At 55.7% G+C, this 27,047-nt stretch overlaps 1 protein-coding gene across 3 annotated transcripts in view; it reads right to left on the minus strand.

Annotated features, from left to right (window-relative positions):
• Positions 1–749: 749 nt before the first annotated feature.
• Positions 750–27,047, minus strand: part of HSF1 (heat shock transcription factor 1) — a 57,885-nt gene continuing 31,587 nt past the window's right edge. The window contains exons 5-14 of one of the 3 annotated variants that reach the window (XM_063129955.1): positions 13,870–13,945; positions 13,444–13,505; positions 11,196–11,292; positions 9,888–10,024; positions 8,076–8,318; positions 5,137–5,235; positions 2,963–3,068; positions 2,782–2,847; positions 1,989–2,058; positions 750–1,499 (exon numbers count right to left, since the gene is read on the minus strand). In XM_063129955.1, the coding sequence (XP_062986025.1) occupies positions 1,294–1,499; positions 1,989–2,058; positions 2,782–2,847; positions 2,963–3,068; positions 5,137–5,235; positions 8,076–8,318; positions 9,888–10,024; positions 11,196–11,292; positions 13,444–13,505; positions 13,870–13,945 (1,162 nt within the window). In that variant the 3' untranslated portion in view covers positions 750–1,293. The remainder of the gene's footprint in view (positions 1,500–1,988; positions 2,059–2,781; positions 2,848–2,962; positions 3,069–5,136; positions 5,236–8,075; positions 8,319–9,887; positions 10,025–11,195; positions 11,293–13,443; positions 13,506–13,869; positions 13,946–27,047) is intronic. The other 2 variants (XM_063129956.1, XM_063129957.1) reach the window with 2 other exon arrangements.

Below are 27,047 nucleotides of genomic sequence, written 5' to 3' on the forward strand. Positions count from 1 at the left end.
CGGGGCCAGGAGTGGCCTGCTATTGCACACAGAGAGGGGCGCTGCAGGTGACGCTGCGCCCCTGGGGAGACGGGGGGCCAGCAGCAGAGCCGTGGCCCTGGTATGGGCGAAGGGGCTGTGGCAGCAGAGCCCGGGCAGGCAGGGTGCCTTAAGGGCAGCGGCTGAAGCACGGCCCGCCCCTCCGAGACCCTGGCCCAGAAGGACAAACGCAACCAGCTGCTTCCCTGGGGCTGGAGCACCCTCTGAAGGCCACGTGTGCACGATGCACGGAGGAGCTAGAGCGGGGTGTCATGTCACCGGTGAAGGAAAGCCTGCCCAAACGCCTCCCACCCGCCCTGCTCCTGACGCCTGAGCTGCAAAAGCACATGGAGCAGGCGGGGGCCGGGAAGGGGGGGCGGCGTTCCAGAGGAGGGGCTCTGCGGACGGAGGCCCGGGCGGCGGCTCCTGCCGTTCGTTCTCCCAGCCACAGGCGAGCGGGAGCATAGCTGGGCCCCCGGGGTTGGGAACAGCTCCCCAGAATCGACCCCGGGACCTTGTGCGTTTTAAAAAGCAAAAGACAAAAATAAAAGCTTCCAACACAAGAAAGCCTATAAAGTGACGTGAATCATTTCATATAGATATAGATATATATATATTTGAATATGTATATATAGATATTTATAGAGCAGGAGAGAGGAGGTTGGGGGGAGGGGGAGTCTTCTCTCATGTAAAAATCCAAAATACAATTTTCTTCTAGTAACAATCAAGTGTAAATGTACAAATTCTTTACTGCTACGCCAAGGAAAACAAACCCCACAGGGGAGGAGCAGGTGCGGGGAGACGTCTCACGCGGGGCCCCCCCGGAACAGCCGGAAGCACGCGGGACTGCAGGGGCCACGCAGGGGCCCGGCCCGTGACCCCCTGGGGGCGTGCGCTCGCTCGCTCGCTCGCTGCTCCCGGAGAGCCCACTCGCTCGGCTGGGGGAGGAGACGCGCCGCTTCCTCCCGCTCTCCACGCAGACTGACCCCTCTGGCACTCCAGCCGGCAGGGCCACGGCGTTTGCCGCCCCACGCCTTCGGCCAGGGCCCGGCGCCCCGTCCGTCCGTTCCCCAACGCCTCTCCGCCTGCCCAGAGCTGCCGTCCCAGAGGAGGGGGTCGAACACCTCGTCAAGCACACACACGCGCACACACACGCACGCCCTTGCGTCGCCCGAGAGAGCAGGGCGCTCGTCGCCACGCGGGAGCAAAGCAAGGGAGGCAGCGGGCCGGCCCCTTCCCAGTCCAGTCTCTCTTCCGCCGGGGCCCGGCTCGGCCTTAGGAGACCGCAGGGTCCTTGGGCTTGGGGTGCTCCGTCCCAGAGAGGAGGGAGAGGGTGGGGTCCTCTAAGTATTCGTCTTCCTCCGTGAAGCCGGGCCCTTCCCCCAGCTCAAAGAAGATGGGCATGTCCACGGCGCCCATGTCCACAGAGCTCGAGTCCACCAGGAAGAGGGGCTGGGCCGTGTAGTGCACCAGTTGCTTGCCTGGGGTGGGGGGAGAGAGGGAGGGAGGGAGGGAAGCAGGGAGGGAGACATCAGAGCCAGGGGGGAGGAAAGGGACCCGGTGGAGCGCCCGGTGGGAGGAAAGCAACACGGTGCCCTGCCGTGACAGCAGTCACAGGGAGCGTGAAGAGGGCTGCACGTGGCCCAGGGAAAGCCGCTGCACTGCTTGGCCAGGAAGGAGAGGAGCTGGCACACGGGCTACGGAAATCGCTGTCCCCCTGGGGATGATATGTCAGGGCGTAGAAGCCCCTGGCTGACCGGAGGAGATGGAGGGAAACGTGAGAGCATCAGAAGAGCCCTGATGCTGGAGCAGAGCCAGGGTGCATCTAGCCCAGCGCTCCGTGCACACAGTGGCCAACCAGGGCACGGGGGCCACAGCCCCCTCCCACCCACGTCCCCCAGGAGCTGGTGCACACAGGCTTCCTGCCTCTGATACCACCACAGCCGGGGATCTGGAGGCTCCACGCCCACCTGTGTCTGCTGAGGAGTCTTCCGTCTCTGCCGGCTTCTGCTGCTCCTGGGAGGAGAGGAGCTCCTGGATCTGCAGAGCGGGAGAAAAGAGCGTCACGGCCCGGGTGAGCGGAAGCCGGCCAGACCCCAAGGGGCCCGAGGGAAGGCACGAGGCGGAGGCCACGCGAGGCGGAGGCGGGCTGCGCGTCACGGAGCCTTCCCTGGCTTGGTCAGCCACGTGAGATGGGCGCCAGGCCTTGAGGGTGCTGCCCTGCCCTGACCCCCGGAGTAACAGGCGCAGGGGGATTTGGGGGCAGACGGGGCTGCAGGGGTCTCCCACCCATCCGTCTTGAGTGGCACCCACTGGCCCACCTTCCAGCGGGAAGTTCTCCTGCACAGGCTCCCCTTCTGTTCGATGGAGCTTGCGCAGGAGAGTGGCCTGCCGGATCCTGCCCCTACAGGCGGTGATCTGCCCGTGGCCACCGCCTTGTCTGAATGGCCCCACCGGCCTCACGTGCAGCGAACGGTTCTGGAGACGCTGAGGAGCTGGTGGGGCAGGGCGGGTGTGGGAATCACAGGCCGTAGTGTGGAAGGACCACTCAGCACCCCCTCGGCTGTGTGCGAGTGATCCAGCCAGGAGCCTGCAGAGAAGGGCCTTAGCAGCCCCGGAGCGGCTTCCGAGGACGGGCTCCCTAAGGCATCGCCCTCCAGGCCTTCCAGCGTGGCTCCCGTCCACAGAGGGGTGTGCCTGTGCGCCCCGCCCTCCCTCCCTCCCTCCGTCCTTCCTTCTGGAAGTTTGCCAAAGGAAACTCACGCTGGCCAAGCTGCTATCCAGGTCCGGCAAGTTCATATCCGTCACAGTCATGGAAGGACTGAAGAGCTGTGGACGGGGGGAAGGGAAAGGGGGGCGAACGTTAGGAGCGAGGCACGGAAACCCCAAAGCTGGAGAGAACTCCCAGGCAGAGAGAGAGCGAGGGAGAGAGGGGGGGGCTTACGTCCAGCAAGGCGCTCGTGTCCACGCTGAAGCCGTGGGTGGTCAGCATGGTCTGGAGATTATCCAGGCTGGAATCGATGGTGTCCAAGTGGTCGTTCAGCTCGTTTCTGGGAACACAAGGAAGGTGGCGGCCAGGTCAGTTGGCTCCTTCCGAGCCCAAGCACACGCCCCTGTGGGCCTTTCTGCTGCCCTTGAGGGCGGCGGAGGCAGCGGCAGCCTCGCCCCAGCCCCAGCCCCAGCCCCAGCCCCAGCCCCCTGGCCAATCGTCCCCAACTGTTTGTTGATCTAGGGACCTTCTCCAGGGCATAAGACCGCGTGGCAACCTCTCTTCTTTGGTAGGAAGGGGTGGGGGGAACGCCATGAGCAGCATTGCGGCTCCCCCCGCCCCTGGCTCTTTCTCAGGAGCCTCCAGGAGAGCACAGGGCACTGCCCCCCCACCCCCCCGCGGGCACAGCGGCTGCCTCTGGCCGGGGCCGCCCCCTTTCCCCTCCTTGGCGCCGCCTCTGCCTGCCTTCAGTCACTGGCCCTTCTGCTTTGGCCACAGCAGCCTCCGGCGTTGGCAGCTCTCCTCCGGTTCCATGCACGGACCGGCCGCTGCAGCATGGGACGCCTGCATGCTCAGCACGGGCAGCATTCGCCTCTGGGCTCCGTAGGGCCAGCGCCCCCTCCCCTGGCTCCGCAGCCAGCCCAGACACGGGTTCCGCTGGAGGGGGAGCCATCGCCACAGAGAGCCACTCCTTCCAGCAGAGAGTTCAGAAGAGCAACGGGTCTGCCCTGCTGCTTCTGTCTGCATTGGGGGGAGGGAGGGAGGGGGGGAGAGTGCCGAACCAGCCCGTTAATAAGGAACGGCCCAGGAAAGCCCACGTGGGGCAAATGGTCCACCACCGCTCGGGAGACGGCGTTTGACGCCAAAGGGCAAAGGGCGTGAAGTGCAGCCTAGAGTTCACGGGAGACCTCCTTCCTGTGCCTTTTGCAATGGCCCAAGCACCTGGCCTGGATCTGCTCTTCGGAACTAGCAGGATGGGCACACGCGCACGCACACACATCCCACTCAGGCTCCGGAGGTGTTGTGAGCACAGAGCAGGGCCCCCCCCTTCAGTTGGAAGTGGGGACAGAAGTTGCCGGAACAACGGGAGGCAGAGCGGAAGCTGCTTAAGCGGAGTCTGACCCTGGGTCTGTCCAGCCCAGCGTTGTTGACCGCGACTGGTGGCAGGCTTCCACGCCTGCCCCCACGCCCGCGCCCCTTCCTGGAGATGCTACCGGATATCAACCCGGGGCGTTCTTCATGCCACTGAGCTCCAGGGCCCCTCCCAGAGATGGCCCACTGGCCCAGGGCCTCTTGGGCCCACGAAGCACCTTCCTAGGGCTGCACAGCAGCCGCCCCTCACACTCAGCTTGGGGCTCCCTGCACCTGCCGTACGGCTGCTGGTGGCGGAGAGGTCTCGTCAAGCCACGCAGGGGGGCCTTGCAGCTATCTCCAGTATTCGAGGCAGTAAGCCTGTGTGCACCGGTTGCTGGGGAACATGGGCGGGAGGGTGCTGTGGCACCATGTCCTGCCTTGTTGGTCCCTGGCCGACAGCTGCCTGGCCCCTGCGGGAACAGAGTGCTGGACGAGATGGACCCTTGGCCTGATCCAGCCTCAGGGCTCTTCCGGTGTCCTGATGTTCTTGTAGGCCTTCTACGGAGTCAGGCTGCTGGACTGCCTAAGCCCAGGGCAGGTCCCCCGTGGACTGGCAGCAGTGGCTCTTGGCGGTTTGGACCGGAGACGGTGAGGGAGGGCCCTTCTCCAGGCAGAGCAGGCGCTCCACCATCCCTGAGCAAGGACGGCCCCCCACCGCCACCAGTGGCCCGCCCACGACGGGGAGCCAAAGACTTCCGTGACCCAGACGAAGCTTGAGTGTGACGGCATGAGGGATGGAGACACAGCTCGCTCCTGCTCCTGCACATTCGCGCTTCACCAGAGCTGCAAGGAACCCGGGCGGGGGGGGGGAGGAAGTGGGGGTTTCCTGGGCTGTGGATTCAACTTCCGCTTGAATCCTGTCCCGCGAGGCCACTGCCCCTTCCCCCAGGACAGGGTCAGCAGTCCTGGCAGAAGGGGCCTCACCCGGCTTACTGCCCCCTGGCCTACCCCCACCCCACCCCACCCCCAGCAATGCCTGGGGAGCGGCAACCTACGGAAATGCTAACCCTTGCTGTGATCTGCACTGCAGTGAGGAAGAGGAAGGGCTGGGCAAGAGGCAGGTGACCTCAGACATCTGCGGAGTGCGAGCCAAACTGAAAGATACAAAGAGAAGAGGAACACTCAGTTCAGAAGACCCAGCGCTTGTTGCCTTGAGGGAGGAAACGGGGGTTACTCTCGAAAAGCAAGGAAGAGCGGGGGGGGGGGGGGGAGAGACACATTCCAGGGAGGGGGATAGAAGCCGGCAGACGTTAGTAAGGACGGGGCCTCTCTGACAACTCAGGAGAGGAGGCTGAGGAACAGCACCAGAGCAGGGAGAAAGGGGGGGGGCACTGCCTCAGCCTCCCCAGAGGTGGGCTGCCAATGGGAGGGAGGGGGGGATTAGTAGGAATGCCTGGTGGAGTCCCCCACCAGCCCCAGCCCCACCCCCACCTCTGAAATGCTGCTGGCTAGAGCTTTGCCCAGCCTGGAGTTGGCCCAGGCTCTTTGGCTGCTGCTGCCGCCGGGGCCTCTCCACAGCGGGCTGCCCTTTCCCTTTCCCTTTCCCCTATGGGGTGGGGTGGGGGCCCTTCCACACATGAAGCATGACACAGCAAAGAAATGAGGGGACGGAGAAGCCAGGCAGGGCCATGGAGGGAGGCGCCTGGGGGCAGAGCAGAGCGTGCTTTCTGCCTGACACGGAAGCTCACACAAGTGCAGCCGTCCTTGTGCGCATGCGCAGGCAGGCAGGCAGGCAGGCAGGCGGAGAGACAGACAGACAGAGACCAGAAAACGCTGCAGCCCTCAGCGCCTCGGGGGCCACGCAGCGCCCGCCGCAGCTTCCTTTGCCTCACGCCACGCTCTCTCTGCTTCTCTGGCTAAGCGGCCCTTCCGTGACGCTCTTACAGCAGGGACGAGACCGAGGGCTAAAGGGTAGGCAGGGCGTCCCAGGTTCGGTCCCTGCCATCTCCAGTTTGTGCCTCTAAAAAAAGACCGGGTAGCAGGAGATGGGAGGGATCCCTCCCTGCTGAAGAGCCGCTGCTGGTCGGAGGAGGAGGAGATGGCAGCTCTGGGCTCGGGGGACCCGGGGCCTCGCTCAGTCAAAGGCAGGCAGCTCTGTATGTTCTGAACAGCTGTGCGGAAGGGCAGGAGGGCAGCCGGCCAGCCGGCCCTGAGCCCGGCAGGGAACGAAGAAGAGACCAAAGGGGAGCAGGTGGGCTGGGGCTGGTCATGTGTTTACATGCCCTGAAACCACGCTCCGAGGGCTGCTGTCTCAACTGGCACGGGTTCCAAATGTGCCCAGGAACCACAGACCGAAGGCCGATTACTCGATTCATACAGGTTTCGCACATACTCACACCGTGTCCCCTTCTTACCAAGGTCTCCTCAGAGCCCGCGTTTTCTCAAAGGTCCGAAGGCAAAGGCGCAGGCAGCCTCCCATCGAACAGCCCCAGACAGAGGTTTCAAAGGGCCTCTTGCTTTTTGCTGGCGCCGGGGGTTCGATGTGGGACGGTCTGTTCTCCTCAGCCACCACTGGCGGCCCTGATCCGAGTCACAGCACCAATCTTTGGTTTGCTTCCACAATATTTGGCCTACGTTTATGCGCTTTAAACTACTGTTAGCCAACCCAGAGCTAAAAATTCCCAGGCATTTTTAACAGCATTTTAACAGCATTTAACAACGTTAAGTTTGTTTTTAATGGACCCCACAATTGTTGTTTTAAATGGATACTGTTGTTTTTATACTGTTTTTATGTGTGTGTGTGGTTTTAAATTGTATACTTTTAATGTTTACTATTTTTAAATGTTGTAAACCGCCCAGAGAGCTTCGGCTGTGGGGCGGTATATAAATGTAATTAAATAAATAAATAAATAAATAAGAGCTTGATTCAATCAATCCCATATCAGAGGCCGTACGCCTTATGAACAGCAGTTGCTGGGGAACATGGGAGTGAGGGTGCTGTTGCACCGTGTCCTGCTTGTGGGTTCCTGGTAGACAGCTGGTCAGCCACTGTGTGAACAGAGTGCTGGACTGGATGGACCCTGGGTCTGATCCAGGCTCAGGGCTCTTCTGATGTTCTGATGTTAATCCAGTTTTCAGAAAAAAACAGCGTCTGCTCCAGTATCTGGAGCGTTGAGGCACTCGTGCCTTGTTCTCCTTGCCACGCAAACAAATCTTGGCTTCTCTTTGGGTGGAGGGAAATCCCGGTCTTTTTACGAGAAAGAGCAGAGGCACGGCTCCCACTTGGCTGCACTACTCCGTTGTCTAAATGCCCCTCCATACAAAAGACAGTATCGCCCCCCCAACCCACGCACATAGAAAACTAGCTGGAATCCTCCTTCTCCCTGATACGCTCCCTTTCTCCCACCGAGGGGCATTCAGTCACAGAAGTGCCCAGCCCAGACACGGGTTTGAGTGACTCAGGGAAAACTAGGTCAAAGTCTCCAAGGGTGGGAAGGCAGCCCGGTGGCCGCTCCACAGAACTCGCTGGTGCAGGGATGCAGCCTGAAGGGAGCCCCTGTGCTGGAGGGAGCAGGTCAGCCCAGGCCTGGAGCAGCTGGCATTTGGCCATCCGGGCAGCACCAGGTCAGCAACTGGCTCTCCTCAAGCTGAATCACAGAAGAGCAGAGTCGGCAGGGGCCTACAAGGCCATCGAGTCCAACCCCCTGCTCCATGCAGGAACCCGCCTTAAAGCGTCCCTGACAGATGGCTGTCCAGCTGCCTCTTGAAGGCCTCTAGTGTAGGAGAGCCCACCACCTCCCCCACTAGAGGCCTTCAAGAGGCAGCTGGACAGCCATCAGGGCTAAGGAAGGCTGGCAGCTACCCCAGGGAAAGAATGATGCGGGGTGGGGGGGTTGGCAGTTCTACCCTTAAAAGCAGCCTAAACGTAATTTTAAATAAGTAAACAAATAAATACGAAACAACGCCCCGTGCTCCTGCTGCACCCCACACTTACTTGTCCAGGCAGGCAACGCTGAGGCACTTTTCAGGGGGGCTGGGCTGCGCGGTGGCATTGCCGGCCGAAGGGGCTACGGCCGTGGTGCTGCTGGGCTCGTCCTCCTGCAAGATGGAGTCGATGAAGGCGGAGGGCGAGAGGGAGGTTTCGGCGGCGGGAGCGCTGGTGGGGCTGGCTTCCTCGATCTGGGGGCTGCGTGAGGGGCTGGGTGGCTCCTCCTTGATTCGGACCACAGGGCTGCTCCTATGACGGACAGGCAGGCAGGCAGGCAGGCAGAGAGTCAGAAACCATCCCCGGGTGGGCAGGCAGGGGCATCCCGTCAAGCCAGAGGGGCTGAGCTCCCCTGCGCCCTCCTTGCCCGGAAGCCACCGCTCCCGCTCCCTAAAACCCTTCAGGAGAGGATTGCAGACCGGGGCCCCAGGATGGTCAAGGGGGTTCCCCACTACCACCACCCTTTCCTCTGCCTCAAAGAAGCCCCACCCCACCCCCGGCCCCAGATCCGACCACTGTAGTGCACGATTCTTCTCTTTTGAAGTTTGGTAAATGACTCAGCCTGGGCTTTGCCCCCCCACCCCCCAACCACGGCTTCTCGGCCGTGGGGATTTTTAAAAGGGGGAGAGGAGAGGTGATGGAACGTTCGCTTTTCTGGCAGATGGAAATCCCCTCTAGCACCCAAGCTCCCTCAAAGGTTCAATTAGCCCCACCGGAACGGTCACCAGGTATAAAAGAACAAAGGGAAGATGACCCAGTTAGGTAAGCATCTGGTACCCATTTCAACGCAGTGGTTCCTGGCGGAGGCCCACGTCAGGCAATAAACGGCGGCGGCAGCGATTCAGCCTCAGTGCCAGCAAAATCCAACCCGGGGGGCGGGGGTGGGGGGGTGGGGGGCTGGGAGAACCAGGAACAAAGACCACTGGGCTCTGCTCAGCCTGGGAACAGCAAGGCTTCAGGCACTGGGCGGGAAACGGCAAGGGAGGGAGGCTGAGCCGGACAGAGGAGCAAGGAGGCAGCCTCCATTTCTAGGAGAGGGGGTGGGGGTGGGCTGCAGACCGAACTGGAACCCAGGGAAGGTTGCGCCAGGCAGGCGCATCGTGGCTCAACAGGGCTGCAGGGCACCCAGGCGGATCCCCAGGGCGCACTTGGCCAGGCCAGAGCTGGCAAGCCGATGCCCGAAGATACTGCAAGCCAGAGTGAACTCCTGCAGCCAATTCCAGCTTGGCCACACCCAAGCACCCCTGGGAAAGCCCGGTTGGCGTCCTTTGGGCTCATTCACGCAACCAGAGAGCCAGGGACAGACACCCTTCCGTTCCCTTCAGCAGCAGCGTCATGTGACTCAGAGGTTCAAGTGAACAGAGGGATCATCAGCCACGCCTGGAAGTAGCCTCTCGGCTCTTGGGTGAGTCACCTTGGGAACAAAAGGCAGCACAGCTTCTCTGCCTAGTGGGCGGAGTTCAGACTTCCACACAGCGACCCACAAATCGGCTCAGCCAACATCTACCGTCACTCTCTTGGTATAATCCTGGAATAACCACCTCTGAACCTCTGAGCCCTTCAAGGACTTCAAACCACGTGTCTTTCCTTGGGCAGAGAACGTTGGCCTGACTGCGTCTACCAAAGAGCAGGAACCCAAAGGGAGGCTTGGCCAGGGAGATGGGGGCGCCTCCATGCCGACGCAGCTCCGTCGTCCCTACAAGGTGCCCCTTACCGCCTCCACCCACAAAGCAAGCCCCAGGCTCTGCAGCCCGGGAGGATTAGGCCAGCCCGGTCCCTCCACGGCACCATGGATCGTGGGGCAGCGGCACGGTTGTGTACCTTTCGTCGAGGCTGCTGCTGGGGGAGGCCGAGGGGCTGGACTGGGCCAGTTCAGTCACGTCTGAGATAATGGGGCCGGAGTTGGCGGAGGAGTCTGGGGAGTAGAGGTTCGAGCCGCTATATGCCGGGGAGGCGGCCTGCAACGAGAAAGGAGAGTTGGTGCGAGAGCCACCCGCACTGCACACCCAGGGTCAAAGAACAGCCTCCTGCCCAGCCTTTGCCCAGGCTGGCCACACCGGGCATGCCCTGACGCAGCTCCACAGGCTCGACTTCACCCTCTGCTTCCCAGACAAGCTGCTTCTTACAGCGGGCGGTGTGGGGGACGGGACTCAGTAACCCCACCCCCTGTCTGCACACTGTGACGCCCCATCCCCGGTGTGTCAATTAGGCTTGCGGGGGGTGGGGAAGGTCCTGCTCCTGCAAATGGGACCTCTTCTTGCCAAGCCTCATTTCATAAGACTTAGGGGCTTATTGGGCGGTACAAAAAATGTAATAAATAAATAAATAAATAATGGGATGGCAGCTGGGAAGGGTTGAACCTCCCCTTCCCACGCATTAATTCCTCCTCACACACACACACACACCCAAATCAGTCCCTGCACAGGTTAGCCCTCCCTTATCCACATGCTGCAACCCCCTGAAAATCACTCCCCTTCTGGGTGGTAATTAAGCTTAGCGTGTGCTTGAATAAAAGCGAGAACAAGGGTGAGGTGAGTGGATAATTGAGGGATAGGGTGCCTCAGTGTGTGTGTGTGTGAGAGAGAGAGAGAGAGAGACAGACAGACAGACAGACAGACAGACAGACAGACGCTGGGTCTGCATGACTGGGGAAGGAAAAGAAGCCTCTGTAGCTTTTCCAGTCGTGTGCCGCGTCATTACCCTCACTGGGTGCACTTTCTGCAGTTCATTTGTTTAGCCAAAGCTCTCTTGTGGCTTGCTGTAGGGTCGTCGGGTGGCTGGCTTGTGGCCCACCGCCGCTGTGCAGCCTCACCAGGTTCGGAGGGCCTGGCAAACCGCACCCGGGGAGGGTAACTCCGGTAATGGTGTGGTGCCTCATTTCCCCTCTTTGGCCGTGCGAACCCGGCCAGAGAGCGTGAGTGGGCAGGGGCGGGGGGCGGCCCTGGCCACCTGTGCCTCCAGCTCCCCCCATGGCCAGCTTCAGCCCTGGCCACTGCTGGCTTGTGGCGGATGACGGCACCTGGCCCACCCCTGCTGTGGCGAGTCCAGCAGTCACTTGAAGACGGTTGAGGCCAACGCTGCTGCTGAGCCCGGCCTCTGCCCCAACACCAGCGCAAGCGGCATACTTACGGAGAAAGGAGGCGGGCCGTGGACATGCTCCAAGGAGTACTGCCGGCTGTACTTGGGCATGGAATGGGATGAACCGCCATCGTTCAACATCAAGGGGCTGGAAGGGAAAGCAAGAGAGCCGTGAGGCCAGGGTAGCCCACACGGAGTTATCCCTTCACACAGCGCAGCGTTAAACTATGGAATCTGCTACCACCAGGAGTGGTGGCGGCCACCCATTTGGATGGCTTAAAAAGGGGATTGGACAAATTCATGGAAGAGGATGAGGCTAACAAAGAGGAGAAGGCGGTGAATACACTCGTCATGAGAGCTACATGCTGCCTCCCAGGGTCAGAGGCAGTGTGCCTAGGCACACCAACTGCTAGGGAGGATGAGCAGGAGGATGGTGTTGCACCCGTGTCCTGCTTGGGGGCTTCCTACAGGCAGCTGGTTGGTCACTGTATGAACTAGATGGACCCTTACTCTGATCCAGCCACGGCCTTCCTTATGACAGGAGTGTGCGTTAGGGGTGATCTCAGGAAATGTCTTTCCTCGGACACTTCAGCTGCATATTCAGAACATCAGGAGACCGTCTGCTGGATCATCCTGTCTCCCGCAGTAGCCAACCATAGAATCATAGAATAGCAGAGTTGGAAGGGGCCTACAAGGCCATCGAGTCCAGCCCCCTGCTCAATGCAGGAATCCACCCTAAAGCATCCCTGACAGATGGTTGTCTAGCTGCCTCTTGAAGGCCTCGAGTGGGGGAGAGCCCACAACCTCCCTAGGTCACTGGTTCCATTGTCAGGAAGTTTTTCCTGATGTCCAGCTGGAATCTGGCTTCCTTTATCTTGAGCCTGTTATTCCGTGTCCTGCACTCTGGGAGGATCGAGAAGAGATCCCGGCCCTCCTCTGTGTGACAACCTTTCAAGTCCTTGAAGAGCGCTATCCTGTCTCCCCTCCATCTTCTCTTTTCCAGGCTAAACATGCCCAGTTCTTTCCGTCTCTCTTCATAGGGCTTTGTTTCCAGACCCCTGATCATCCTGGTTGCCCTCCTCTGAACACGCTCCACCTTGTCTGCGTCCTTCTTGAATTGTGGAGCCCAGAACTGGACGCAATACTCTAGATGAGGCCTAACCAGGGCCAAAGAGAGAGGAACCAGGACCTCCCGTGATTTGGAAGCTCTACTTCTATTAATGCAGCCCAAAATAGCACTGGCCTTTCTTGCAGCCATATCGCACTGTTGGCTCATATTCAGCTTGCGAACCAGATGCCTCCAGGAAGCCACAAATGGGCAGGAGGGCAATAGCTCCCCACCCCCACCCCCCTGGTCATGTTGCAGTGCAGGTGGCATACAGAGGCACACGGTCCCTGATCCTGGAGGGAACATACAGCCATTCTGACTGGTGGCCAAGGACAGCCTTGGCCTCCGTGGATTTGTCCTATCCCCTTTTAAAGCCGTCCTAGTTGGTGGCCCTCTGGAAGCAGGTTCTATAGTTCAATCTTAGAAGACTGCCTGGACCACGCCGAATGAACCACGGGTGCAGGACTCCACTGCAGGACTGCCCTGCTTGCATGGAAGCACCCTGCCGCCCGTCCCCCTTTCACCCATCCCAGCCCAAGAACAGGCCCCGTCTTGCCGACCACCGTTCAGGCTCTTCAGCTGAAACTTCAGCAAGTGAATTTCTCGGAAGAACCCCCACCCCTGTATTAGCATATTAGTTCTTCTCAGCATCAGGCAGAGAAAGAAAACGAAGCAACAAAAAGCTTAGGAAAAGCACAGCAGAAATACAATTGGAGGGCCGGGTGGTGAGTGTTTAGGAAGGAGCCAGCAGAGAAACCAACCGAATGCAGGAGCAAAATAAAAGTAAAAGGAGAATCAAAGAGAGGAGGACACAGATGGAGAAACCTCCCAGAGGTGATGATCAAGGCCAAGTCACTGGTTTTTCAAAGGAACTTGCAAGCGCCTCATAAAAATTGTGGATTAGTGCTTAAGTTTCATAGCCTTCTTCCTCAGCCTGGTGCCCTCCAGATGTGTTGGACTGCAACTCCTAGCATCCCTGGACGTTGAAGCCCAACACATCTGGAGGGCACCCAGTTGGGGGAAGGCTGTTTCATAGGTCTGGATCATTAAGACGGCTGGGGCGTTTCACGAAGCCTCCACATCACGCCCTGAGAGGACCGCCTTAGGGCTTCTCCCAGCCGAGAGGAGTCCTTGTCTAGGCCAGTTTGCCTCTTCAGCTGGACCTAAAGCAGCACCCAGGCGCCCACTTACATCTTTCTCTTCACCCCAAGAATGCGGTTGGACTGCACCAACGAAATCAAGAACTGGATAAGCTGTGGGAAAGAAAGAGAAGGCCATGAGCCTGGGGCATATGGCTAGCTGGAGGGGTATCCCCACAAGAGCCTCCTGCCCAGACGACCAGGACCCACGAGCCCCCAGCGGAGCTGCAGTTCTTGCATCTTCCCGCTGTTCGTGGCCCAAGGCAGAGCCTGAGCTCACAAAGGGGAGCCGGCTGCAGCATCCTACAGGGTGCTTATCTTCGGGGTGACGGCCCTCCCTCTCACGGGATCCATTCAGAAAGCCACGTACACCTGCTGTTGGCAGGGCATCAGCCCCAGTTCATAGCATCCGCCTCCCACGGAAGGTAGCCATCTAGAAAGGAGACAGCCAGCCAGGAGAAGGAGAGGCCGAACTTACCTTATTGACAACCTTCTGCTGCTGGGCATGCTTCTGCCGCAAACTGGCCACCTCCCGCCACAGGGCCTCGTTCTCGCTGGAAGGAAGGGAGGAAGGAGAGGGCCATGTTGAGCTGGGCAGGAAGACACACACACACACCTGGGCAGACAACGGCCACACAGAGACTGCACTGAAATGTGTTTTCATCCAGCGTGGTTCTTTGCAGCAAGACTCCAGCAGAGCCCAGCCTCCACAGAGCATGTTGAAACAGGACGGAGACGGGCATTTGCAGGTGTCTCTGTGCTGGGGCTAAAAGCCTCCAAGCAAAGATGTTCGAGTTGGGGAGCTGGTTTTAAAGGAGGCATAAGGGGAACATGCTGGAATGGAGAGAAAGCCACTGGGGTACAGTTACCTCTGGATGCAAACTCCAGAGGGAGGAGCGACTGGAGGCAGGGAGGCATCTGCATGTCAAAGACGACCTAGTTTCAAGGAAAAGGGAAGGAACCTCTCGTGCAAGCACTGAGTCATGACTGACTCTTGGAGGGACGCCAGCTTTCGCTGAAGTTTTCTTGGCAGGCCTTATAGCGGGGTGGTTTGCCGTTGCCTTCCCCAGCCGTGATTACCTTTCCCCCAGCTAACTGGGTACTCATTTTACCGACCTCGGGAGGATGGAAGGCTGAGTTGACCGGAGCCGGCTGCCTGAAACCATCGAACTCAGGCCGTGGGGAGAGTTTCGGCTGCAGTAACTGCTGCTTTACTGCTCTGTGCCACACGAGGCTGTACCCTAGCTTCAAACCAATTAAAAATCTCAAAAGGAGCAGACTCCTCCACAAAATCATGGTGGGCGACAATACCAGGCCCCAGACATCACTTAGTACAGGGGACATGTTCTGGGTTCTCATGATCAGGGGAGGAAAATCAGCCATCGTAGCTTATTTTCTCAGCCCGCGCATGCCAGTCACATGCTGTGCCTTTACCATAATGACTCTCACCAGGCACGTTTTGTCATGTCGTCTGAACCCTGCAAGGGTCACGGCAGGTTGGTTTACAAACCACCCTACAAACCATGGCTTGTTCTACGGCTGTGGGGTGTTATCCAGTGGGGCGGAATTTTTTTTATTATTTATTAATTAATTTATTTAAAACGTTTATATCCCACCCTATATCAATAAGATCTCAGGGAGGTGTACAGATCAAAGCATACAGTATAAAAACAGTAAATATATACAGCTAAAAACAAATTAAACCATAAACCAAGTTAAAACAATATATAATTTAAAAGCAGTAAAACTATTAAAACAGTTAAAACATTGTTAAAAAGCCATGTTTTCACGCGGCGCCAGAATAAAATCAGCGTTGGCGCCAGTTGGGCCTCCAAGGGGAGGGCATTCCACAGTCGGGGTGCCACAACAAAAATAAGCTACAATGGGTTATTTTCCTTCCCTGATTGTGCAAACCCTGACCAATAGGTTGATTTTGAAATGGCGAATGAAATCAGGGAGGCATCCGAAGGAGAAAGGGTCGTCTTCATAGAATCATAGAATAGCAGAGTTGGAAGGGGCCTACAAGGCCATCGAGTCCAACCCCCTGCTCAACGCAGGAATCCACCCTAAAGCATCGCTGACAGATGCTTGTCCAGCTGCCTCCTGAATGCCTCTAGTGTGGGAAAAGAGCCCACAACCTCCCTAGGTCACTGGTTCCATTGTTGTACTGCTCTAACAGTCAGGAAGTTTTTCCTGATGTCCAGCTGGAATCTGGCTTCCTTTAACTTGAGCCCGTTATTCCGTGTCCTGCACTCTGGGAGGATCGAGAAGAGATCCTGGCCCTCCTCTGTGTGACAACCTTTTAAGTATTTGAAGAGTGCTCTCATGTCTCCCCTCAGTCTTCTCTTCTCCAGGCTCAACATGCCCAGTTCTTTCAGTCTCTCTTCAAAGGGCTTTGTTTCTAGTCCCCTGATCATCCTGGTTGCCCTCCTCTGAACACGCTCCAGCTTGTCTGCATCCTTCTTGAATTGTGGAGCCCAGAACTGGACGCAATACTCTAGATGAGGCCTAACCAGTACCAAATAGAGAGGAACCAGGACCTCCCGTGATTTGGAAGCTATACTTCTATTAATGCAGCCCAAAATAGCATTTGCCTTTCTTGCAGCCATATCGCACTGTTGGCTCCTATTCAGCTTGCGATCTACAACAATTCCAAGATCCTTCTCGTTTGTAGTATTGCTGAGCCAATACTACTGAGCTTCTCTTTCTGGAGTAGGACCATTCTCACTATCTATTCAGGAGGCTCTATTAGACAGCACTGGGGAGTGGGGGGGGCGGAGGAGGGAATTTCGCTATTTCTCCCTGCGTCTCAGAACTTTGGGCTTCACACGGGTGCTCACACCCTGTTCAGGTGGCATCTCAGCCCCTTGTTCTGCCGCCGCGCTCCACAGCCCAGGCAAACGCTCGCTTAGTAGGAACCATCCCCAGGATCCAGCCCACGGGATTTCTGATTCCTGCTTCAGAGTTTCTCACAGGTTGCCAACCTGTGATGCTGGGGGAGACGGATGCTGACCTGGATCTGCCTTGCTGGCCTCCCCGAGGGCAACGAGGCTTCACAGCGCTTGTCATCTGGCTGCAGCAGCTGACGGCTTTAAAAATGGGTTACAAGCCCAGTGCCAGATTCTCTGCAGGGAGGGGAGGGGAGGGGAGGGGGGCACTTGTGATCTGTGCATATAGGGGAGGGCAGTCAGGAACATGGGAAGCTGTCTTGTACTGAGTCACACCCTGGGTCCCTCCAACCCAGTATGACATAGGAAGCAGAAGAGGCTCCCCAGGGCTTCAGGCAGGAGTTTTCCCAGCCCTGCCTGGGGATGCTGCCATGGATTGAGCTGGGGGGCCCTATAGGTAAAGCAGGGGCCCTTCTGCCACTGACCTACAGCCCCTCCACTTCTTCACCCACCCACCCCCCGCGTTCCCAATGGATACAAGTTTATACCACACTTCCCTTCTATAGTATTAAAGCAGCTGACAGCACCTAGCCAAAAGCAAATATCAGAAACCCAAATTACAACAGCAATCAATGATCTAGAATGCAAAACATGACAAAAAGTAGCACTTCTACAAGCTTACGCAATCGCCAAACGTCTTTCTAAATAGGGAACTTTTAACAGCGCCTCATGGGTGCGTGGTCAACAAATTTAGACAAATCCATAGGAGTCAGGCAGGTCTATTAATCAGCACAGCTAAATGGGACCAGTCTCTTCAGAGGCGCTGGGATCCTTCTTAATACCAGTTGCCAGCAGTGGGTGGTTTGATGAGAAAAGCAGGCAATGGCCGTCGCCATCATACTTCTGCTTATGGGCTTTTTTTTTTTTTTGAGCAAGTGTTCTTCAGGAAGGAAGCACTCAACACTGGGGCCACCACAGAGAAGACCCTTTCTCCACACCTTAGTCAGCCTGGTGCCCTCTAGATGTTTTGGACTTCAACTCCCCTCGGCCCCAGGCAACATGACTAACGGTCAGGAATTCTGGGAGCTGCAGTCCAAAATATCTGGAGGGCATCAAGTTGGAGAAGGCTCCGCTAGTCTATTTAAAGCAGCCTTCCTCAACCTGGGGCGCTCCAGATGTGTTGGACTGCATCTCCCAGAATGCCCCAGCCGGCTGGGGCATTCTGGGAGTTGTAGTCCAACACATCTGGAGCGCCCCAGGTTGAGGAAGGCTGATTTAAAGCATTAACTTGGTGAAGCTGGAAGCAGGGCGTCTCTTGAATAGATCTTCATGAGCAAAAGGACTCGTCCACGGGAAGAGAAACTCCTGGAGGCACGGTAAAGGTATCGTGTCCCCTCCCGGGCCCTAGGGGTACAGATGGTGGGAGAAGAAAACTGACTGCACCGCCCACGGTCCACGCCACCACCACCCCATGGCAGAGACTGCCCCTCTGCATTTGCCACTGAAACACCTTCTCCTGGGAGGCCTCTGAAGGCTTGCCACATCTGGGCTGTTGGGTGCTGGGCTCGATGCTGAGCACCACCTGCATCCTCGCAAGCCCACCAGCACCTTGCAAGTTACAGGGCAGGATGGTGTGGTCAGGAAGCCATATGGTGCTAGACCCTGGTGAGCCCTGCGGGGGGGGGATGTTTTAAGAGAGGCAGGTGGGCAGAGGGTAGGAGTTTATGCCATTCTGCACAACGTTGGATAAATAAAACATTCCTAAGATCTTTTCGTAACCCCTGCAATGAAGCCTTTGAAGCTGGCCCTTATAAACTCTTCACCGCCATTTAATTGCCCTATAAAACAGTGTGCAAAGGAAAGCCTCCGAGTTTCCCTCCTCCCACCTGGAAGAGGCTTTTTAACTCTTTGCAGGCCTTCGGGGGCCATCTCCCCCTGAAACCACCAGAACATCCTGGGAGGTGGTCCTTGGCCTGCTGAAGGCAGCAGTTGGCTTCAGGCAACACAGGGGTCCAGCCGAAAGAGGCAGCTCGGAAAAAGCCTCATTCAGCCGCTCTCGGGGCACGGCATATTTTCCAATATGGCTCACGAGAGGGCTGGAGGAGGCCCAGGGGCACCTAGAGAGCTTCCTAGCCAACCTCGGTTTGAAAGCCAGGCCTCCGCAGCACACTCGTTTGCAATCAGAACATAAAAAGAGCCCTGCTGGGATCAGACCACAGGCCTATTTCGACTTGCATTCTGTTCCACAGTGGCCGACCAGGTGGACACAAGGGCAACTATAGCACCTTCCTGCTCATGTTCCCGAAGACCTGGCACACTGGAAGTATACTGGAAGTAGGCTCAAGTTAAAGGATCAAGTTAAAGGAAGCCAGATTCCAGCTGGACATCAGGAAAAACTTCCTGACTGTTAGAGCAGTACGACAATGGAATCAGTTCCCTAGGGAGGTTGTGGGCTCTCCCACACTAGAGGCCTTCAAGAGGCAGCTGGACAACCCTCTGTCAGGGATGCTTTAGGGTGGATTCCTGCCTTGAGCAGGGGGTTGGACTCCATGGCCTTGTAGGCGCCTTCCAACTCTGCTATTCTATGATTCTAACACATGGCCACCCTGAACAGTAGCCATTGAGAGCCTTCTCCTCCACAAACCTGCCTAAGCCCCTTTTAAAGCTGTCCCGGATGTTGCCCACCACTACATCCTGTGGTAGCGAATTCTGAAGTTCAGACACGCCCCCGTGTGAAGAGGTATTTCCATCTATCTGCCATGCAGCTTTCTTGGATGATCCTGGATTCCAGCATTACGAGAGAGTGGGACTGGCTGCCCCTACCAGCTTTCTCCATACCAGCCATAATTCTGTACACCTCTATCATGTCCCTCTCCCAACCCTTCGCCATTTTTCTAAGCTAAACAGTCCCAGGCATTGTTACCTTTCCTCACAGGGGAGTAGCTACAGCCCTTTTCCTGGGCTTTTCTAGGCTCACGACAGAATTATCGCAGCCCTCAAGACTGCAATGCTCGAGCTTGCTCCTTTCCCAGCCTTAGTTGTATTCTAGTTCAATAAGTGTCCCTCAATTTAGCATCCCTACGACAACAGAGACACATAGCCTGTTCTGCTGCTTCTTGTTAGCACTCTTTTATAGCAGGGAGCCCAATTTTTGCTCGCAGGTATCCTGAAGCGAATCCAGGAGGAGACTTTGCTGGCCGCACCCTTGCCATGTCATGGGTTCTCAAAGGAGCTGCTGTTCGAAAGGATGGAACGCTCCTCTAACTCTTTCCAAGAAATGGATGTCCCCAGGGAGGAACAAATAAGAGACCCACCAGGGAAAAGGAGGAAGCCTTTAAGCCGCCTTCCACATGTTGGAGGTGGTGCTTGAGAGGGAAACAGCAAGATTGCCAGAGTCCTTTGTGAAGGCATCAACGGCAAAAGCTCCCCCAAGAATATGCCATGCAGGTCTCGCAAGGAAGGAGCAGGAGCAGGCTGGTCCTCCGGCAGCTGGAGCTTCCTCCTGTTGTGCCTGCCTGGGACCAAACCAGCCCTTGGTTTTGAATGGGAGCAAACCAGCACACACACGTATATATGAATATAGACATCATATATCTTGGCTTCAGCAAAGCTTCTGACAAAGTACCCCGTGACGTTTTGATCAGCAAACTAGCTAAAAGTGGGCTAGATGGAACAACTATTAGTTAGATCTACAGTTGGCTCAAAGAGTGCTAATCAATGGAACCTTCTCAAACTGTGGGGAGGTAAAGAGCAGGGTACCGCAGGGCTCAGTCCTGGGCCCAGGGCTCTTCAACATGTTTATGAATGACTTGGATGAGGTGGTGCAGGAAATGCTTCTCAAATTTGCAAAACTGGGTGAGATGGTTAATACCCTGGAAGACAGAAGCAAACTTCAAAGTGATCTTGATAGGCTGGAGTGCTGGGCTGAAAACAACAGGATGAAATTCAATAGGGATAAATGCCAAGTTCTACACTACGGAAAAAGAAACCAAATGCATAAGATGGGGGATACTTGGCTCAGCAATACTACAAGCGAGAAGGATCTTGGAATTGTTGTAGACCACAAGCTGAATAGAAGCCAACTGTGTGATGTGGCTGGAAAAAACCTCAGATGCTATTTTGGGATGCATTAATAGAAGTATATTACGCGAGGTACTGGTTCCTCTCTATTTGGTACTGGTTAGTCCTCATCTTGAGTACTGTGTCCAGTTCTGGGCGCCATGCTTCAAGAATGATGCAGACAAACTGGAGGGGGTTCAGAGGAGGGCAACCAGGATGATCAGGGGTCTGGAAACAAAGCCCTATGGGGAGAGACTGAAAGACTGTTTAGCCTTGCGAAGAGAAGACGGAGGGGAGACATGAGAGCACTCTTTAAATACTTGAAAGGTTGTCACACAGAAGAGGGCGAGGATCTCCTCTCGATCCTCCCAGAGTGCAGGACACGGAATAACAGGCTCAAGTTAAAGGAAGCCAGATTCCAGCTGGACATCAGGAAAAACTTCCTGACTGTTAGAGCACTACGCCAATGGAACCCATGACCTAGGGAGGTGTGGGCTCTCCTGCACTAGAGGCAGCTGGACAGTCATCTGTCAGGGATGCTTTAGGGTGGATTCCTGCATCGAGCAGGGGTTGGACTCAATGGCCTTATAGCCCCCTTCCAACTCTGCTATTCTATGAATCATTGCAGTCTAATGTAATAGTTCTGGGTTCAGGCACTCCGTCAAGGCATTCTTTGTTGTGGACTTGGCATGTTTATTGGAAGATGAACAGACAACCGGTGACTGAACCAACTCCGCTGAGCAGTTTACAAGGTGTTCCTGGAGCTGGAGGAGGAAAGAGGAGGGAGGTGGCGGTGCAGAGCAGCACGGGCTCTACCTGCCAAGTTTATTTTGCATTCCGGTTTACCCAAATGATTTATGCACACAGCACACTTCGGGTCTAGGATGGTACAGACCCCACCGTCTCAAGCTGCTAAAATTAGCTACTTCTGCGTGAGGAAATCAAGGATGCAGTGGGTGGCTTGTGTCTGTGTTTCAGAATGTAAATCCCCATAGGAACTGGAGGCTATTTCAACAGGATTTGAACAGCACTTCTTCCAGTTTGGTCATTACCTAAGCTCCTCAGAGGAACAGCAGGGGAAGATTAAGCAATTAAGCCACGGCCTCCGAGTGGTAACGCGGCGCCCTCTGCCCTCTCGCTTGCACTGTGAAATGTTAAGAAAGATCAAACGGAGCCAGGGCGGAGGGATGTGACTCAGAGAGAGCAGAGGGGGGTTCGTTGCACAGCACCTGCTGGCTGCCTATCAAAGGATTGAGGGGAGCCAACAAGCCAGAGAGCAGTTTCATAATGAGGCGGCTGGCAGATATCTGCAAAGCAGGGAAAGGTGAGCTGTGCTGAAAAAGGCAAGAACAGTGACATCAGCTTGGCCCAGGCTGTCGCTGCAAAAACAGGAGGACGGAGAGAGGGCCACCCATGTTCAGAGATGGGCTCCGTTATGGCTCTGCTCACTGGCTTTATCTAGGGTGACCCTATGGAAAAGGAGGACAGGGCTCCTGTATCTTTAACAGCCAAAAAGAAAAGGGAATTTCAGCAGGTGTTCTTTGTATGCATGCAGCACCTGGTGAAATGCCCTCTTCACCACAACGGTTAGAGCGGCAGGAGCCCTGCCCCTGTGATCAGATACAAAAGAGGGCAGGGGCTCCAACTCAGGGGCCCCTTCTCCCCAGCACCAGCTACTTGAAGAAAAATCAACCACACAAAGGTGAACTACATTTATTTCTTACCCGCCTCTCCCTTTGGATCGAGGCGGGGAACAACATTAGAACAGGAATCAATACATCTTAAAAATTCTTGATTTTACATTGATCTGGATAGGCCTGCCGGAAAAGGCTAGTCTTTAAAGCTGCCTTAAAATCACACAGAGAGTTAATTTTACAAATCTCCTCCGGCAGGTCGTTCCACAATCTGGGGGCGACAGAAGAAAAGGTCCTCTGGGAAACTGATGTCAGCCTAGTTTTAGCTGACTGAAGTCAGTTCTCCCCAGAGGACCTGAGTGTGAGGGGCGGACTGATGGGAGAAGGCGATCCCGCAGGTAACCTGGACCCAAACCATGTAGGGCTTTAAAGGTGATAACCAACACTTTGTACTTTGCCCGGAAACTAATCGGCAGCCAGTGGAGTGATTTTAATGTTGGGGTAATATGCTCACCCCTAGATGTAATGGTGACCAACCTGGCTGCCATATTTTGAACTAGTTGACGTTTCCGGAGGTTACCAGCGCATGCACAACCGTCTTTAGGTCTTCTGACTCTAGGAAGGGGCGCAGCTGGCGTATCAGCCGAAGCTGACAGTAGGCACTCCTGGCTGTCGCATCTATCTGGGCTGTCATTTGGAGCGACGGATCCAGGAGCGCCTCCAAACTGCGAACACAGTCTTTCAGGGGGAGTGTAGCCCCATCCAGAACTGGCTGACACACCTCCAAACCTAGGTCATGTTCCCCAGCAACTGGGGTTGCCACCTTGCAATGACTCTTGGCTGGCAGCTGCAGGACATAGAATACTGGGCAATGCAGCCCTCCGGGTGGCTCCAGTAGTTCATACCGCTCTTGTTAACAAGCCAGCAGGCCTCAGAGGGCACCAGGGGCAAGCTCTCTTCAACTCTTATAGGGCAGCCTCACTCTTGGCTATAAACAGCTAGGGTAGACACCCCGGGGGGGGGGCAAAGGGGGGGGCAGGCTGGCTGCTTCCCCAGCAGTGCCTGTTGCTCCCCTGGGGCAAGTGGCAAACTGCATGACTACTGGACATTTTATTATTTATTTTATTTATTATTATTATTTTATTTTATTACATTTATATACCGCCCCACAGCCGAAGCTCTCGGGGCAGTTTACAACATGTAGGTGCAGGAGAAGATGTCTCAGTATGCTGTTGAGCAAAGCCTACATCCAGAGGCACAGATTTTCCTGGCCCTGTCCCAGGCCACAGCGCGGGCAACGTCTTATTCATCAGAAAGCCCCATAAACTAAGGCTCGAGAAGTCCTTAACCTTGTGGAATACTGTGGCCAGTAGAACCAGCTTCAGATGATCTCAAGCAATGACTAAGCACAGCTGCACAAGAGGAAGGGGGTGGGGAAGACACACACACACACACACAGATCACACGGAGCGCCTTGCTTGGAGGCCATCAAAGCCATTCCGAGACCAAGCTGACGGTTGACTCTGGGCCAACAAAGTCCCCACAGACAAGCAGAGACTGTGGTGCGACCAGCCGGAACAGCTGGAATCCATGCAGCGTTTTATACAGAGAGGCTGTAACACGCCACATTACAACAGCCTAATTTGGAGGTCATAAAAGCCCGGCCTGCAGTCGCTGCCTCAGGCTGGATCAGCAAAACAGACCGGAGTCATTAACGCCGGCAAGGCAAGGGGCTGTGCCTGCCCTTAGGCCTGGGACCTTCGTGCGGGCTCAGGAGGCAGCCTGGGCCCCTTGCTCTGGCATAGGCACGAGGAGCTTCTCTAAGCTGCTTGCCCCCTCGCCCAAGCCAGGCCATGCAGAGACTGGGGGACTGGAGCCCCTTCTCAGCCTGAAACGCTTCAGCTACCTTCACTTAGAAGTTGCAGATGCCATCAACAAGACACCTGGGATGAAGCATGAGCCCTGGTTTCTTCTGAAAGGGAATTGTGGGTGGATGGGTGGGATGGAGGGGGACGAGAACTGTCTGGCCACCTTCCTCAGCACGGCAAGGCTGAAGGAGAGGCTGCAGCTACACAGGCTCTGCCTCTTTGTGCACAACATGGGTGGCTAAAGAGGTGGCTAAAGTGTCGGACTGGGAGTCAGGAGGTCCAGGTTCTAGTCCCCACTCGGCCATGGAAACCCACTGGGTGACTTTGGGCCAGTCACAGACTCTTAGCCCAACGTACTGTTAGAGCAGTACGACAGTGGAACCAGTGACCTAGGGAGGTGGTGGGCTCTCCCACACTAGAGGCCTTCAAGAGGCAGCTGGACAGCCGTCTGTCAGGTTTGCTTTAAGGTGGATTCCTGCATTGAGCAGGGGGTTGGACTCGATGGCCTTGTAGGCCCCTTCCAACTCTGCCATTCTGATTCTATGATTCTACCTCACAGGGTGGTTGTTGTGAGGATAAATGGAGAGGAGGATTATGTACACTGCCTTGGGTTCCTTGGAGGAAAAAAGGCAGGACATAAATGCAGTAATAATAAATAAAGAGCAGAATGCCATTGTCCCTTCATTCTGGCGCTCTTAAGGATGGAGCCCTTATTAATAAGAATAAGGCACATAATTCCATAGGTGGTGGACTTGTGAAGCTATTCAGAGGTTTTGGCAAATAGTATTTAAAGACATAAATGATATAATGGGATGGAAGGTAAAGACAGGGCCAAGGACAGCACTGTTATCAATATATGAAGGGGTTAAATGTACACAAAATAGCAAAGATTTAATAAACAACTTATAAACTGCTGCTAGATTAATAATTGCCAGGAATTGGAAGGAACAAAGGGATTATCAAATAGAAGAATGGTATAAAGAAGTCTGGAATATAGCTATTAATGACGGACTCTCATTAAAGTTGAGAGAAGACTGCTGAAGCAAAATGACTTTGATGAGGTTTGGAGACCATTTGTTAAATTTGTATTAGGAAAATGGAAAGGGAGTAAACCATCGCAGGATACATTACAATTTCGGAAAGGAGAATAAGGGTCCCGGGGTGGAGGGTGTGCACGAGATAGTATTATATTATTTCAATAAGTTCTTTTTAATTTCATTATTGTGGTATATTGAGTTGATGTAGTGTGATTATTGTATGTATTATAAAATTCAAATATTTTTTTAAATAATAATAATAGTAATAATAAGACCCATCTGGAAAGGAAGCCGGGCAAGTTCCTCCACGTGCGGGCCGCAGGCTACGACGCCTCCAAGCGCAGAGGCCTCGGGCTCCTTAATAGAAGCAAGGCCCATCCCTTCACCAAGATTTACAGCATTTCTTCCCCGTGTGCAGCCAATGATGTCTCTTTCCAAATCTCAGTCAGCTGCTTTCTCTGCAGCAATGTCCTTTCAGCCCAGTCCAGTGCAGTGCAGTCGTGGCAATGTCAGAACCTCTCCTTCGGTAGGGACCAAGCCGTGAAGGAGAGCTTCCTACTATACTGGCAGCCTTTGATTGTGCCAGGCTTCCAGGGCCGAGAATTCGGCAACCGGATACCCCCACGCCCTGTAGTCCCAAGGGCAAACAAGGCAGCAGTTAACAGAGAGCAGAAAAAACAGGTGGGGAAAACTGTCCCAAGGGCAGCCTGCCCTCACACTGGGCAGGGAAAAGGGTGGCGTTTCCTCTGCGGGGGGCAGGGCAGTTTAGGGCAGCCCTTCCTGCTATGACAGGTAGGGGGGCTTGCAGGAGACGGCCAGCTTCCCACGTTCCTAGGCCCCCTCACTTTGACAGGTTGCTGGAAAGCACTGCTTTCAAGGCAGGGAGGAGCCAGGAGTTCTGGTGGGGCGTGTGCGGATTCTATTGGACATATCAGCACACACACACACCCCTTAGCCCTGGAAGGAGCAGCACCGGCCAAGACCTAGGAGGCATCTCGGGGGGCTTCACCTCCTGCTGCAAGCCCCTCCCTCATCAGGCTGGAGGTAACCAGCAGCAAGAAGGCTCTGGGCTACGTCTACGTCCCTCTCAACCGCTGCTAGCCACCATAGCTAAATGGAGCCTCGACATTCAAAAGCAGAAGTCCTCTGAACGCCCAGCTGCTGCAAAAGGCACCGGAGGAAAGGGGAAGAATGGGGCGGGAAGCCAAGTGCCTTCATACTGCTTGTGGGCTTGCCAGGAGCACGCGGCGGGCTGCTAGGAGGAAGAGGTGGGTGTTTCCCTGGATCCAGCAAGGTTTGAAAACAAAGCCCTATGAAGAGAGACTGAAAGAACTGGGCATGTTTAGCCTGGAGAAGAGAAGGCTGAGGGGAGACATGAGAGCACTCTTCAAATACTGGAAAGGTCGTCACACAGAGGAGGGCCAGGATCTCTTCTCGATCCTCCCAGAGTGCAGGACATGGAATAACGGGCTCAAGTTAAAGGAAGCCAGATTCCAGCTGGACATCAGGAAAAGCTTCCTGACTGTTAGAGCAGTACGACAATGGAATCAGTTGCCTGGTGAGGTTGTGGCCTCTCCCACACTCAAGGCCTTCAAGAGACAGCTGTCAGGGATGCTTTAGGGCGGATTCCTGCATTGAGCAGGGGGTTGGACTTGATGGCCTTATAGGCCCCTTCCAACTCTGCTATTCTATGATTCTTTAGTGCTCTTCCATACCTACAGAATCATGTGTGTGTTAAAAAGAGTGAGCACAAAGAGAACCCAGCGCGTCCCCATAAATCAGGGTCCCACGATGATAGCCAAGATGCCACATCACACACACGCACACTCTTCTCCAGTCATGCATGAGGAGGACAGCCAACTAGAGCAACGCTGGCCTTTGCACTCCTTTCACATCAGAAACTCTGACTTGAAACTCAATCCTGCCCAGGCAGACGGTTTGGTGAGTGGGTTATCGGCCCATGAACGTGCGGCTCCTGCACGTTAAGAGGGTTGCACTCCTCTTAAAAGAGCAGGTTCACCGTCTGGATGTGCTCAAAGATCCAACTTTGTCACCGGAGGACCAGGTGGCTTCGGTCGCAGCAAGCACCTCCCACCATCAACAGAGGGGCCCCACCCACAATATTGCAGACGCTGGTAGCCTGTTGATTGGACCACTGCAATATATCGTA

Source organism: Elgaria multicarinata, chromosome 7 (genome assembly GCF_023053635.1).
Source record: "Elgaria multicarinata webbii isolate HBS135686 ecotype San Diego chromosome 7, rElgMul1.1.pri, whole genome shotgun sequence".
Lineage (NCBI taxonomy): Eukaryota > Metazoa > Chordata > Lepidosauria > Squamata > Anguidae > Elgaria > Elgaria multicarinata.